Source organism: Salmo salar, chromosome 20 (assembly GCF_965601325.2).
Source record: "Salmo salar chromosome 20, fSalSal1, whole genome shotgun sequence".
In the NCBI taxonomy this organism is placed as follows: Eukaryota; Metazoa; Chordata; class Actinopteri; order Salmoniformes; family Salmonidae; genus Salmo; species Salmo salar.
In genome coordinates this window covers 7,815,565-7,829,817 of record NC_138310.1, presented here as the reverse complement: position 1 = coordinate 7,829,817, position 14,253 = coordinate 7,815,565, and the positions used below count along the sequence as shown (strand labels likewise).

The window sequence follows — 14,253 nt, the reverse complement described above, 5'->3', positions numbered from 1 at the left end:
CGTTGCCTCTCTCCAGGGCTCTCTATCTGTGGAAGTAGAGGAGTTGGAGAGGAGCAACCCTATCTCTCTGAGTGTTGAGAGGAAGAGAGGGACCTTCGGCAGACTGACCGTCCACTGGGCAGCCAACGGCAGTCTGGAAGACATCTTTCCCACGTCAGGAGTGGTGAGGCTCGCTCTCTCTCTCTCTCTCTCTCTCAGGATTATCTCTTTCACTGTTAACTTTGAGGACAATGTAGACGTAGAGAAATAGAAGAAATACAGAACAACTTACTGATGTGAAATTTCCAATTTAGGTTGATTAGTTCATTGGTTGTGAATTGACTTCCTGGATTGCCTAAGCTACAGAGGAACTGACATCATCCGCCGTCATTTTGTTTTCGATCTCAGGTGACGTTTTCTGAGGGTCAGGTGGTGGCTACCATCTCTATGACCGTGGTAGCAGACAGCTTTCCTGAGTTGAGGGAGAGGGTCACCCTTACCCTTTTGGATGTCACCACAGTGGGCCTAGACCAGCTCTCCAGGGGGGCGCTGATAGACCCACAGAGGGCACAGGCCCTCCTCACCATCCTGCCCAACGGTTCGCCCTATGGGGTGATAGGCTGGCACCTGGACTCCCAGTACCTCCACACACAGGAGCCCCAGAGTAAGAGGCCAGCTGTTTAGATTGACTTTAAACAATATATATATTCATGTATTTATACAGGAAAGAAACATGTTCAATTATGTATAGTTAAGAACAAGTCATATGCAATTATCTTACACATCAAGGACAACAAAAAGCCATATTTGAACCATGTCTATTTTTAAAGCTACTAAAGTGTTTGGTTACTTGTCTAAAGTGTATGGTAGGTTGTCATAAGTGGTCACAACTTGATTTGACAGGAGCTATGACATTGGTAGGACTCATTTCTACTTATTATCCAAATTTGTTTCTGTCCTTGCACAGACTGTAAGGTTTATGTTTATTTTTTGAAATGTATTTTTACCTTTATTTAACTAGGCAAGTCAGTTAAGATCAAATTCTTATTTTCAATGACAGCCTAGGAACAGTGGGTTAACTGCCTTGTTCAGGGGCAGAACGACAGATTTTATACCTTGTCAGCTCGGGGATTCGATCTTGCAACCTTTCGGTTACTAGTCCAACGCTCTAACCACTAGGCTACCTATGTGTGTTGTCTGACGCTCCTTGTCCATGTTTGCCTCTGCTTTCACCTCAGAGAGTCCCACTAATGTCACCCTCACCATTGTGAGAGAGCAGGGAGTGTCTGGGGAGGTGGCGGTCCACTACCAGACCAGACCGGCCCTGTCCCAGCCCCCCTCCAACCAGGCCAGCACCCCACAGGACTACACATCCCGGGAGGACACCGTCATCATGAAGGAGAATGCCACCATGGCCCTTGTCACCATCACCATCCTGCCGGTACGAAAATAATAGAATATGACTTTATTGACAAACAATCACCAGGTGTCCTCCTGGGACGCTTGAGGACAGTACAGTAGAATCCTCTCTACTTTCCCCTCTTTTCCTCTCCTCTTCTCCCCTCTCTTTACCTCGCCTCCCCTCTCCCACCCAAGCAGTGTGGATTTAGATTGGTTCAGCAAACAGCCGGGCTTTCTGCCTGTTCTGGGTGCCTTCTGCCTACAGCTAAGACCCATACCAGGCCTAAAACCACCAGTGCTGGGCCTGCCACCAAGGAAACCCACTACTTATCTCCCGTCACCCCAGAATAGATCCGTTCCCAGTAAATTGCAGTGCTGAGTCGCTATTTTAACCTCCACTAATGGTAACTATAATTGTGTTTTGTTTAGACTGAGAGGAGCTTGAAAACAAGGCCTTCATTTCAATGTGCTCTCTAACTGCCAGCATTTATTAAGGTGATTTTTGAGAGTAAAGTTGCTTCAGAAGTGGAACAAGGACAAGCTGTGGGTTGGGTGTTTAAAAATGGTTTCCCTTCTTCCTGATTTAGCATTTACCCTGATCCCAGAGTGTTGCCCAGTTCAGGTCCTCAGGGCTGTGTGTGTGTGTGTGTGTGTGTGTGTGTGTGTGTGTGTGTGTGTGTGTGTGTGTGTGGTGTGTGTGTGTGTGTGTGTGTGTGTGTGTGTGTGTGTGTGTGTGTGTGTGTGTGTGTGTGTGTGTGTGTGTGTGTGTGTGTGTGTGTGTGTGTGTGTGTGTGTGTGTGTGTGTGTGTGTGTGTGTGTGTGTGTGTGTGTGTGTGTGTGTGTGTGTGTGCGCGCGCGCGCGCGCGCGTGAATGCACACGTGCATATCCCCAGGACGAGGCTCCGGAGCTGGCTGAGAGTTTCCTGGTGAACATCACAGGCGTGGAGCTGGTGGAGGGGGTGACAGGGGCTGGCCAGCCCAGTGTGAAGAGGCCTGGCATGGAGGTGGCTGTGGTCACTATCCAGGAGAACGACGACCCACGGGGGGTCCTGCAGTTCAGCGTCTCACAGGTCAACCAGAGAAAACATCACACTACTCCCTCTGTTCATACGTTAGCAATGCTGCTGAAGTATAACACTCCATTCCTTTCTATAGTATCTCACAACACATTACAACAGTAACTACTGTACATGATGCTAAAGTTTAGAGGTTATCTGAAAGAATGATTAAATACAAATAGGTATTTTAATCCTATTCAAGTGTTAATGCTTCAACTCTGTTTCTGTATCGGCTTCTTAGGAAGAGTCCGGAGGGGTACTGGCCTATGAGGTGCCTCCGCCCGGGAACCTCCTCCGCCTACCTGTGGTGCGATTGGCTGGCAGGATTGGGAGAGTGGTGGTGTACTGGGAGGCTCGGACAATCACTGCCAGCCTCAATGACTTCATTCCTGCTTCTGGGAATATCACCTTTCAAGACGGCCAGGTAAAGTGATTATAACTAGGGCCAGAGAATTTCTCCGGTTAGGTTACGTAGTTAGTTAAGTTAGGTCACCTCACGATGATCCACTTGGTCTAGTTGAGCTTCTACAAAGGATAAGAGGCTTGTATTCCTCAGGTAAAAAACTCTGGTTCTGTTTTCAGGGTGAAGCCTTTATTGACATCAGTATCATGGACGACACGGAGGTGGAGTCTGCAGAGCGCTTCGGTGTGACTCTAATGCGTGTGATTGGTGGAGCCAGACTGGGGGAGGGGACCTCTGTGACCGTCACCATCCCCCCAAACGATTCACCGCTGGGCCGATTTGGCTTCCAAGAGCAGACTGTGAGATACCCAACATATTGCAGAGGATGAGGAGGATGAATACAGAGGATGAATACAGCTATCTTAATCAAATACAACTTTATTATAAACCATCATTATGCTAAACGAACTAATCTCCTTTCAGGTCACTATCAGCGAGCCAGCGTTCACTAGTGACCCAGCTGCCATGGCAATGCTGACAGTGTTGCGCAGTGCGGGAGGAGAGGGGGCGGTGACACTGGTGTGGCGGCTGGAGGACGCGGCCCGGGATGACCTTTCACCTCTCAACGGAACACTGGTCTTCAGTGTGGTCAGTAGGGGGTGGGGCTAGGGTGGCCATAGGGGAAGATGGTAGTAAGTCAGTTGACAGTGTTTTGCTCTGCTAGGTAATAATTGATGCTGAATGTACAGTAGTTTGTTGAAAAGACACTGATGTGAGACTTTGTGAACCTCAGACAGAGTTGAGGAAAACATTGGTGCTCTGGGCTCTGGCTGACGCTGTGTTGGAGGGAGACGAGAACTTCACTGTCCAGCTCCTGGCTGCCGAGAGTGGTGCTGTCATCGACCCCATTAACGGTCAGTATCTTTGGGCTGCCTCACATACAGTCTCTGGTCTATGGAGAGGAGAGGAATGCATTTTCCTCTAGAAGCTGATCTGAGGTCAGTTTGTCATTTTCAATCCTAATGGTTACAGTTAGGATTGGGGGAGAGTAAGCTGGTCCTAGATGTGTCCCTAGAGACAACTTCTACCTGGGGTGTGTTTAAGGAGCACCAGTGGAGGGCATTCGACTGAACTGTGTCCCCTGGGTTGGTGTGTGTCTTTAGGGGTGGCCACAATCACCATCCAGGGAGACCGTGCAGCCCTGGGAATGGTGGGCATCGCTGAGGCCTCCAGGAATGTCCTGATAGGAGAACCTCAGGGAAACTATAATGGGACTGCTTTGATCAGGTACAGTTAGCTAAATTTCCTTTCGTAAGATAGCCGGGGGCAAAGTCATTAATATTCATGAGTTACGTTGGGTGATTAGTTGATCCTTCTGGGGCGTGTGATGTTAGACAGATGCACTTTTACATTTTCAGAAACTGTCTGTTGCTTGATATGATCAAGTTGACCCAACTGTATTAAAGAATAAGAAATCCATGATTAGTTGGCTTGGTGTGGCTACTGCCTGGCCAGTGAGCTAGCTAACTAAATTTCAGTAGTTTAGCTAGCCTCCTAAATACAGTAGTCGGTGGATAAACGAACTATGAATTTAACATATTTGCCTGAAAACTAACTAGTTGCCAGTTATTGTTGCCCATGGTGTTGTCATGTCTAATCAGTTGGCTATGGTAGCCCATGAGCTCCTGAGTCTAGCTAGCGTCGTCGTTTGGCGTCCACAATGTTCTAACTGTTAGCTAACTACAGTAGTTGGCTACTGCCTGGCATGTGTGAGCCAACATGTTAGTGACACTATACAGTGCATTCGGAAAGCATTCAGACCCCTTGACTTTTTCCACATTTTGTTACGTCTTATTTGTTACGTCTTCTTACGTCTTACGCCTTATTCAAAAATAATAATTAAATGTAAAAAATCCTCATCAATCTACACACAATACCCCATAATGACAAAGCGAAAACATTGTTAGAATTTTTTTGGCAAATTAAACAAATAAATAAAACTGAAATGTCACATTTACATAAGTATTCAGACCCTTTACTCAGTACTTTGGTGAAGCAACTTTGGCAGCGATTACAGCCTTGAGTCTTCTTAGGCATGACACTACAAACTTGGCACACCTGTATTTGGGGAGTTTCTCATATTCTTCTCTGCAGATCCTCTCAAGCTCTGTCAGATTGGATGGGGAGCGTTTCTGCACAGCTATTTTCAGGTCTCTCCAGAGATGTTTGATCGGGTTCAAGTCCAGGCTCTGGATGGGCCCTTCAAGGACATTCAGAAACTTGTCCTGAAGCAACTCCTGCGTTGTCTTGGCAGGAGTTGTCCTGTCGTTGTCCTGTTGGAAGATTAACCTTAGGCCCAGTCTGAGGTCCTGAGTGCCCTGGAGCAGGTTTTCATCAAGGATCTCTGTACTTTGCTCCGTTCATCTTTCCCTCGATCCTGACTTGTCTCCCACTCCCTGCCGCTGAAAAACATCCCCACAGCATGATTCGGCCACCACCATGCTTCACCGTAGGGATGGTGCCACGTTTCCTCCAGACGTGATGCTCGGCTTTCAGGATAAAGAGCTCAATCTTGGTATCATCAGACCATAGAATGTTTCTAATGGTCTGACAGTCCTTTAGGTGCCTTTTGACAAACTCCAAGCGGGCCGTTATGTGCCTTTTACTGAGGAGTGGCTTTCGTCTGGCCACTCTAACAATAAGGCCTGATTGGTGGAGTGCTGCAGAGATGGTTGTCCTTCTGGAAGGTTCTCCCATCTCCACAGAGGAACTCTGGAGCTCTGTCAGAGTGACCATCGGGTTCTTGGTCACCTCTCTGACCAAGGCCCTTCTCCCCCGATTGCTCAGTTTGGCCGGGCGGCCAGCTCTAGGAAGAGTCTTGGTGGTTCCAAACATCTTCCATTTAAGAATCATGGAGACCACTGTGTTCTTGGGGACCTTCGATGCTGCAGACATTTTTTGGTATCCTTCTCCAGATCTGTGCCTCGACACAATCCTGTCTTGGAGCTCTATGGGCAATTCCTTTGACCTCATGGCTTGGTTTTTGCTCTGACATGCAGTGTCAACTGTGGGACCTTATATAGACAGGTGTGTGCCTTTCCAAATCATGTCCAATCAATTGAATATACCACAGGTAGACTTCAATCAAGTTGTAGAAACATCTGAAGGATGGTCAATGGAAACAGGATGAACCTGAGCTCAATTTCGAGTCTCATAGCAAAGGGTATGAATACTTATCATAATAAGGTATTTCTGTTTTTTATTTGTAATAAATGTGCAAACATTTATAAAAACCTGTTTTATCTTTGTCATTATGGGGTATTGTGTGTAGATTGATGAGGAAAATGTTTTATTTAATCAATTTTAGAATAAAGCTGTAACGTTACAAAATGTGGAAAAAGTCAAGGGGTCTGAATACTTTCCGAATGCACTGTATATGCAAAAGTATGTGGACACCATTTCAAATGAGTGGATTTGGCTTTTTCAGCCACACCCATTGCTGACAGGTTTATAAAATTGAGCACAGAGCCATGCAATCTCAATACACAAACATTGACAGTAGAATGACCTTACTGAAGAGCTCAGTGACTTTCAACGTGGCACCATCATATGATGCCACCTTTCCAACAAGTCAGTTCGCCAATTATTTTCCCTGCTAGAGCTGCACTGGTCAACAGTAAGTGCTGTTATTGTGATGTGGAAACGTCTAGGAGCAACAACGGCACGGCCGTGAAGTGGTAGGCCACACAAGCTCACAGAATGGGACCGGCAAGTGCTGAAGCGTGTAGCGCGTATTAACCGTCTCTCCTCAGTTGCAACACTCACTACTGAGTTCCAAACTGCCTCTGGAAGCAAGGTCAGCACAAGAACTGTTCGTCGGGAGCTTCATGAAATAGGTTTCCATGGCCGATCACCGTGCGCAATGCCAAGCGTTGGCTGGAGTGGTGTAAAGCTCGCTGCCATTGGACTCTGGAGCAGTGGAAACACCTTCTCTGAATCACCCTTCACCATCTGGCAGTGCAACGGACAAATCTGGGTTTGGCGGATGCCAGGAGAACGCTACCTGCCCCAATGCATAGTGCCAACTATAAAGTTTGGTGGAGGAGGAATAATGGTCTGGGGCTCTTTTTCATTGTTCAGACCAGTGAAGGGAAATCGTAACGCTACATCATACAATGACATTCTAGACGATTCTCTGCTTCCCTTGGGGAAGGCCCTTTCTTGTTTCAGCATAACAATGCCCCCTGTGCACAAAGTGAGATCCACACAGAAATGGTTTGTCGAGATCGGTGTGGAAGAATTTGACTGGCCTGCACAGAACCCTGACCTCAACCCCAACGAACACCTTTGGGATGAATTGGAACGCTGATTGCGAGCCTGGCCTAATCGCCCAACATCAGTGCCTTACCTCACTAATGCGCTTGTGGCTGAATGGAAGCAAGTCCCTCCAGCCATGTTCCAACATCTAGTGGAAAGCCTTCCCAGAAGATTGGAGGCTGTTATAGAAGCAGAGGAGGGACCAACTACATATTAATGCCCATGATTTTGTAATGAGATGTTCGACGAGCAGGCGTCCACATGCATTTGTTCACGTAGTGTAGCTACATTTCAGTCATTAGCTATCCTTCTAAATGCGTTGGTCACTGCATTGCTAGCTGAGCTGTTTATAAGAAAACGGCTGAGGTGACTCAAACTCTGTAGCTAGTGTGGGAATATTAGTTAAGTCTTTTGATTTTAAGATAAATGTCATTGAAGTATGTGGTTACTACTGGTTTTAGCGTTGTCACTAATTACCACAGCTACAAGGTGAAATCTTTGATCCAAGGGTTGGGTTTTGGTAAGGGCTCGGAGTGATGTCACGTCCCAATAAGGCTCAACCAATCACCCAATGGATAATAATGACTTTGCCTCAGTTACACACACATATCATTGCTAAGGGGGAATTGTCTTTTTTTCATGGGACCGAATATTGCTGTTGTGCTATTGAGAAAAGCATACTCTTATTTTGGCTGATAAGAGGTCAATGAAAAATATGTTGCAATGATGAAATTCTCTCTGTGTGTGTGTGTGTGTGTGTGTGTGTGTGTGTGTGTGTGTGTGTGTGTGTGTGTGTGTGTGTGTGTGTGTGTGTGTGTGTGTGTGTGTGTGTGTGTGTGTGTGTGTGTGTGTGTGTGTGGGGTTGTAGCCTTGTACGAGGCCCAGGCATCTTCGGAGAGATCCAGGTCTACTGGAACATCACGCCTGCTGTGGCCTCTGAGTTTGAGGAGCTGTCTGGTGTGGTGACCATGCGAGACAGACAGTCTGCAGCCACCATCCGCCTTAAGGTATGACAACCACATTTAACACAGATGCTGTCTGTCTTTGACTATGGAATGATATTCATCACTATGATCTTGTCTTAACATACAGTATATTTTCTTATTGTACCTCATCCTATTATGAAGTGAAAATGAATGCAAAATGAATAATTCCCAATAGAACTGTGAAACGGAATACTAGTGTGATGTGATGTAGCCTATCGGCCATTCATTTTAAATGGTATCTTAGTGTGGATGTTGGGACAGAGGCTGAAGGTAGTGGTGTTTGTTGATGTTGTTGTTTCAGGCCCTGGATGATGACATGGCGGAGGAGCGGCGTGTGTACCAGCTGACCTTGACCTCAGTCACGCCAGGGGCGGAGATCAGCCCCTCGGCTCAGCGGGCCACAGTCACCATGGCAGCTAGTGACCTCCCCTACGGCCTGTTCTCCTTCCCCCAGGGCCTCGTCGGGGCCTCTGAGGAGGAGGGCAAGGTGAGAGAGCCAGGGCAGTCCCGGGCCATGATCAAAAGCATCCACAGTGCTGAAATGCATTAGAGGACGTCTACATGACTATTGCTGCCCTATCAGAGCCTGAGAAAAGTCTGACCTGCCCTATCCGAGGGAGGGTGGTTAAGGGAGGGAGGGATTAGGGAGGGTGGTTAAGGGATTGGCATGAAAGTCATTCGGGCTTATGATGCAGCCATGACAAATTGCCATTCAGTTGATGATATGGCCGCCTGCTTTTTCCCCTACTCCCCCCACCTTCCTCTCCCTTCTCTTCTCCGTCAGGTCAATGTGACAGTGGTGCGTTCCATGGGCACATTTGGGAGTGTGTGGGTGACCTACCAGACAGCAAGCAGTGTAGCGGTCAGTGGAGTGGACTTCACTGAAGCCTCGGGGCGCCTGCTTTTCAGCCCAGGCCAGACCACGCGTGATGTCACATTGAGTATCCGTGACGATGACCTCCCAGAGGGGCCTGAGGAGTTCTACCTCAACATCATCACAGTAGAGCTCCTCAATGACAGGTAGGTGGATCCTAGACGCTAATCTAGAGTCAGTTCTTTGTTTTCTCCCCCCCAGTTAAGATTAGAAGTGTTGGGGAGGGAAAGCTGATCCTCGATCTGTTCCTAAGGGCAACTTCTACCGTGAGCTGTTGGTGTGCGGTTTTGGGATGTGAGTGGGAGGAGAATCTCAACCTTGGTTAATGATTTAATGACCTCTGTCACCCTCCTGTGATCAGTACTGTGAACTTCACTGTAAGAGTGGAAGGTGTTGGTCTCTGGGGTGGGAGTGGTGTGAGCAGTGGTGTAATGGAGGGTAAACGCACGTAAACACTCTCTACCTACCTTTTGCAGAAAAATGCATTGAAAGTTTAGAGAGTGTTACTTATGCGAACTGCATTTAGCGTTAACCCACTTCTTTTTTTGACTGGGTGTGAGGTGGGGTGTCTCTGACCTCTGTCGCCCTCCTGTGGTCAGTACTGTGGAATTCAGCGTGATGGAGCACGGCCTGCAACGAGACCAGCCTCCAGCCATCGGCAACATCTCCTCCATCATGATCGTCATCCAGAAGAGTGACAACGCTGAGGGTATTCTGGAGTTCCTCCCTGACTATGTCAACATCACAGGTCAGTCTCTAAGCCTCTAACACGTTGACACTCTTCAACACAGCTATTAGAACATAAGGCATCACTTTAGGAAATGTCATCTCATCCTGTTAATATGCCATGGATATGCATAATAGAGGGATTCTGAGAGTGGTGATTGGATGAATGCAATATGTAAGGAGTACTAAAGTACATGCACTATTACATTTTACTTAAGTGACTGAATTCAGGAAGGTAAGCTTATGTCAAATGTTCAAGATTGTATTTTTATAAAATGTAAAAAAAAAAAGCCAGACTCAGAGCTTCAAAATGGTATATAATACACTGCAGTTGGGGGAAACATGGGAAAGTTATGCTTCTTTGAGACACTTGTTATTCCACTTTGGAGACAAGTAGGAGAAAATTACGTTCACACCCTCTTAAGCTTTAGCCACACCCATCTCTTTAATAATTCAAATGTAAACGCATGAGTCAACATGGATTGTCCTTCAGAAAGTAGTCTCCCTATTATTCCCCTCCATTATCTCAGCCAATCATGGATCCTGCCTTTCTCCCTAAAGCTCAAAGCTTTCTCCTTGACTATAGGCTCATAATTATTTAGTTTTATTCATATTCACCAGTAGAGGTTCCTCAGAGGAGGAAGGGTAAGACCATCCTCCTCAAGGAATTTCATTAAAAAAATATATTGAAACATTTAAAAAGTGATCCTTTTTAGATCAAACTGTGCTAAATATATTCCACGTCACCAAATAATTGATTACAACACACTATTTTGCAATGAAGGTCTACAGTAGCCTCAGCAATGCTCTGTAGGGTAGCACCATGGTGTAACCAGAGGAAAGCTAGCTTCTGTCCTCCTCTGGGTACATTGACTTCAGTACAAACCTAGGAGGCTCTTTGTTCTCACCCCCTTCCATAGACTTACACAGTAATTATGACAACTTCCTGTGGACGTCCTCCAACCTATCAGAGCTTTTGCAGCATGAACTGACATGTTGTCCGCCCAATCAAAGAATCAGAGAATTAATCTAGTCCTGAAAGCATAAGCTACAGCTAGCTAACACTGCAGTGCATAAAATGTGGTGAGGAGTTGACTCAAAGAGAGAGAAACCGTTTTGAACAAATTATTTTCTTCCAAAATTAAGGAGAAGCAAGAGAGAGAGAGCTATATTTGGTTGTATTTAAAAAAAAAGCTTTCACTGAATGCAGCTAGCTAGTTTAGCCTACTCAAACACCTGGCTCCAACAGAGATGGCTTCTGTTAGCTAGCTGGCTATGACTATCCAACACAGGAACTCTTCCAAGTCAAGGTAAGCTTTTGGTTTGATTAATTTATTGCCACTGGGGCCCGCCGGTGTAACTGCTAAACTGCTTTCTGACTGTACTCTGAAATGCATGATTGTGGCGGGTTTACTAACATGTTAGTTCTAGTAGCTACAGTATGTTGACTATGAGTTGACAATGATGTAGGCTGTGCATAGCGGTTAGCAGTTATGATATGAAGGTTTGGCTAGGGAAGTTTTTTTTTCGCCTGGTTACAGACAGCTGATGTGTCGTTCACAGAAGTCCACAAGTGAAGGGAAAAGGTGAGAGGAGGAGAACGCGTAGATAGTTGAGAGAAGAAATGATATACAAGGAGCAAATTGATCGTGTTGTTTTATGTGGCTGCTATGAAAGTGAACTGCGTTTGCGTGTGATCAGGGGTGTATTCATTACGCCGATTCTGTTGAAAAACGTTTCTTAAACTGAAGCAAACGGAACAAAACGTGGATAAACATACCTGAATTTGTCCAATAGAAACTCTCATTTGCAACTGTTGGACTAATGATTACACCCTACATCAGCTAGATGCAGGCAAGAGTGTGCAAGGTAGTATTGAATATGTCACTGTCTGTCACCTAGATTACTCAAAATTCTCTCGACCTTTGCAGCTACAACGTTCATTCATAGGCTAGGTTGTAGCGACCTCATGATGGGTACAGGCAAAATTAGAAAATCATGTAATAGCCGAAACCTATCGATGTTACATTGAGCTGGGTGAATGGAATCTGAATGACAGCATTTTTTACAGCATTTCTACACAGTTTAAAAACTCTAAAATGCAATTTGGAGAAAAGCAAAAACAATCTAAATTGACTCCTGCCATTATCACCATGGGGGCTGTAGCTTCATTAGTCTCAGACGACAGGGGTCTTAACATTCTATTAACATGTCATACAGCAATTAGATGATTTTAGTACCTTATTTTAAATTGTTGGTGTTGAGCTAGGGTATGACGACTGCCATACTCTTGAAAAAGATAAGGAGAGCCGCACACTCTAGGGGCTCAGATGCAATAATTTAATAACCAACGTTTTGACAGCCATGCTGTCTTCATCAGTCTCTTTTTCTTTTTCAAGTGTTCTACTCTGCTAACCAGTAATTTGCCAAAACATGTGTGCATTTTTTCCACCTCTAGCACTAACACACTTGATTCAACTACTCAACTCATCATTAAGCCTTTGATTTGAATCAGGTGTGTTACCAGGATTGAGAAACACTGTCCTGTATAGTGCACTACTTTTGACCAGAGCCCCATAGGTGCCATTTCAGCCTACTGTGTCCTCTTCTCTCCTTTCTGTTATTTCCAGTGGAGGAGGACGTGGGCAGTGTGTCTATCCCGGTGGTGAGGAGGGTGGGTTCCTACGGCCTGGTCACAGCAGAGTACATATCCAGGGGCCTGACGGCCAGCCCAGGCCTGGACTACAGCCTGGCCAACGGCTCGCTCACCTTCCTCCACGGCCACAACACCAGTCACATCAACGTGACCATCATAGATGACCAGGACAGGTGAGTCAGTCTGTCTGTCTGTCTCTCTGATCACCCAGGCCTGCTACACTGCAAATCACCTACAGTACCAGTCAAAAGTTTGGACACACCTACTCATTCAAATCAAATCAAATGTTATTTGTCACATGCGCCGAATACAACAGGTGTAGACCTTACAGTGAAATGCTTACTTAGAAGCCCTTAACCAACAATGCAGTTTTAAGAAAAATAAGTGTACGTTTTAAGAAAAATCGATAATTCAAAAGTAAAATAATAATAACAAATAATTAAAGAGCAGCAGTAAAATAACAGTAGCGAGGCTATAAACAGTTGAAGTTTGCATACACTTAGGTTGGAGTCATTAAAACTCGTTTTTCAACCACTCCACAAATTTCTTGTTAACAAACTATAGTTTTGGCAAGTCAGTTAGGACATCTACTTTGTGCATGACACAAGTCATTTTTCTAACAATTGTTTACAGACAGATTATTTCACTTATAATTCACTGCATCACAATTCCAGTGGGTCAGAAGTTTACATACACTAAGTTGACTGTGCCTTTAAACAGCTTGGAAAATTCGAGAAAATTATGTCATGGCTTTAGAAGCTTCTGATAGGCTAATTGACTTAATTTGAGTCAATTGGAGGTGTACCTGTGGATGTATTTCAAGGCCTACCTTCAAACTCAGTGCCTCTTTGCTTGACATCATGGGTAAATCAAAAGAAATCAGCCAAGACCTCAGAAAATAAATTGTAGACCTCCACAAGTCTGGTTCAAACTTGGGAGCAATTTCCAAACGCCTGAAGGTACCACGTTCATCTGTACAAACAATAGTACGCAAGTATAAATACCATGGGACCACGCAGCCGTCATACTGCTCAGGAAGGAGACCCGTTCTGTCTCCTAGAGATGAACGCACTTTCGTGCGAAAAGTGCAAATCAATCCCAGAACAACAGCAAAGGACCTTGTGAAGATGCTGGAGGAAACAGGTACAAAAGTATCTATATTCATAGAAAAACGAGTCCTATGTCGACATAACCTGAAAGGCTGCTCAGCAAGGAAGAAGCCACTGCTCCAAAACCGCCATAAAAAAAAGCCAGACTACGGTTTGCAACTGCACATGGGGACAAAGATCATACTTTTTGGAGAAAAGTCCCTTGGTCTGATGAAACAAAAATAGAACTGTTTGGCCATAATGACCATCGTTATGTTTGAAGGAAAAAGGGGGAGGTTTGCAAGCCGAAGAACACCATCCCAACCGTGAAGCACGGGGGTGGCAGCATCATGTTGTGGGGGTGCTTTGCTGCAGGAGGGACTGGTGCACTTCACAAAATAGATGGCTTCATGAGGAAGGACAATTATGTGGATATATTGAAGCAACATCTCAAGACAGTCAGGAAGTTAAAGCTTGGTTGCAAATGGGTCTTCCAAATGGACAATGACCCCAAGCATACTTCCAAAGTTGTGGCAAAATGGCTTAAGGACAACAAAGTCAAGGTATTGGAGTGGCCATCACAAATCCCTGACCTCAATCCTATAGAAAATTTGTGGGCAGAACTGAAAAAGTGTGTGCGATCAAGGCCTACAAACCTGACTCAGTTACACCAGCTCTGTCAGGAGGAATGATCCAAAATTCACCCAACTTATTATGGGAAGCTTGTGGAAGGCTTCATGAAATTTTGACCCAAGTTAAACAATT

General features: G+C 45.5%; 1 protein-coding gene across 1 annotated transcript in view; it reads left to right on the top strand.

Moving 5' to 3' along the window:
• The window catches only part of adgrv1 (adhesion G protein-coupled receptor V1), a 197,173-nt gene that overhangs the window by 78,000 nt on the left and 104,920 nt on the right, over positions 1-14,253 (top strand). The window contains exons 53-66 of the mRNA XM_014160914.3: positions 17-163; positions 388-643; positions 1,218-1,420; positions 2,274-2,450; positions 2,680-2,862; positions 3,021-3,200; positions 3,325-3,489; positions 3,635-3,755; positions 4,005-4,128; positions 8,027-8,165; positions 8,446-8,631; positions 8,929-9,164; positions 9,618-9,766; positions 12,375-12,573. Coding sequence (XP_014016389.3) covers positions 17-163; positions 388-643; positions 1,218-1,420; positions 2,274-2,450; positions 2,680-2,862; positions 3,021-3,200; positions 3,325-3,489; positions 3,635-3,755; positions 4,005-4,128; positions 8,027-8,165; positions 8,446-8,631; positions 8,929-9,164; positions 9,618-9,766; positions 12,375-12,573 — 2,465 coding nt within the window. The remainder of the gene's footprint in view (positions 1-16; positions 164-387; positions 644-1,217; positions 1,421-2,273; positions 2,451-2,679; positions 2,863-3,020; positions 3,201-3,324; positions 3,490-3,634; positions 3,756-4,004; positions 4,129-8,026; positions 8,166-8,445; positions 8,632-8,928; positions 9,165-9,617; positions 9,767-12,374; positions 12,574-14,253) is intronic.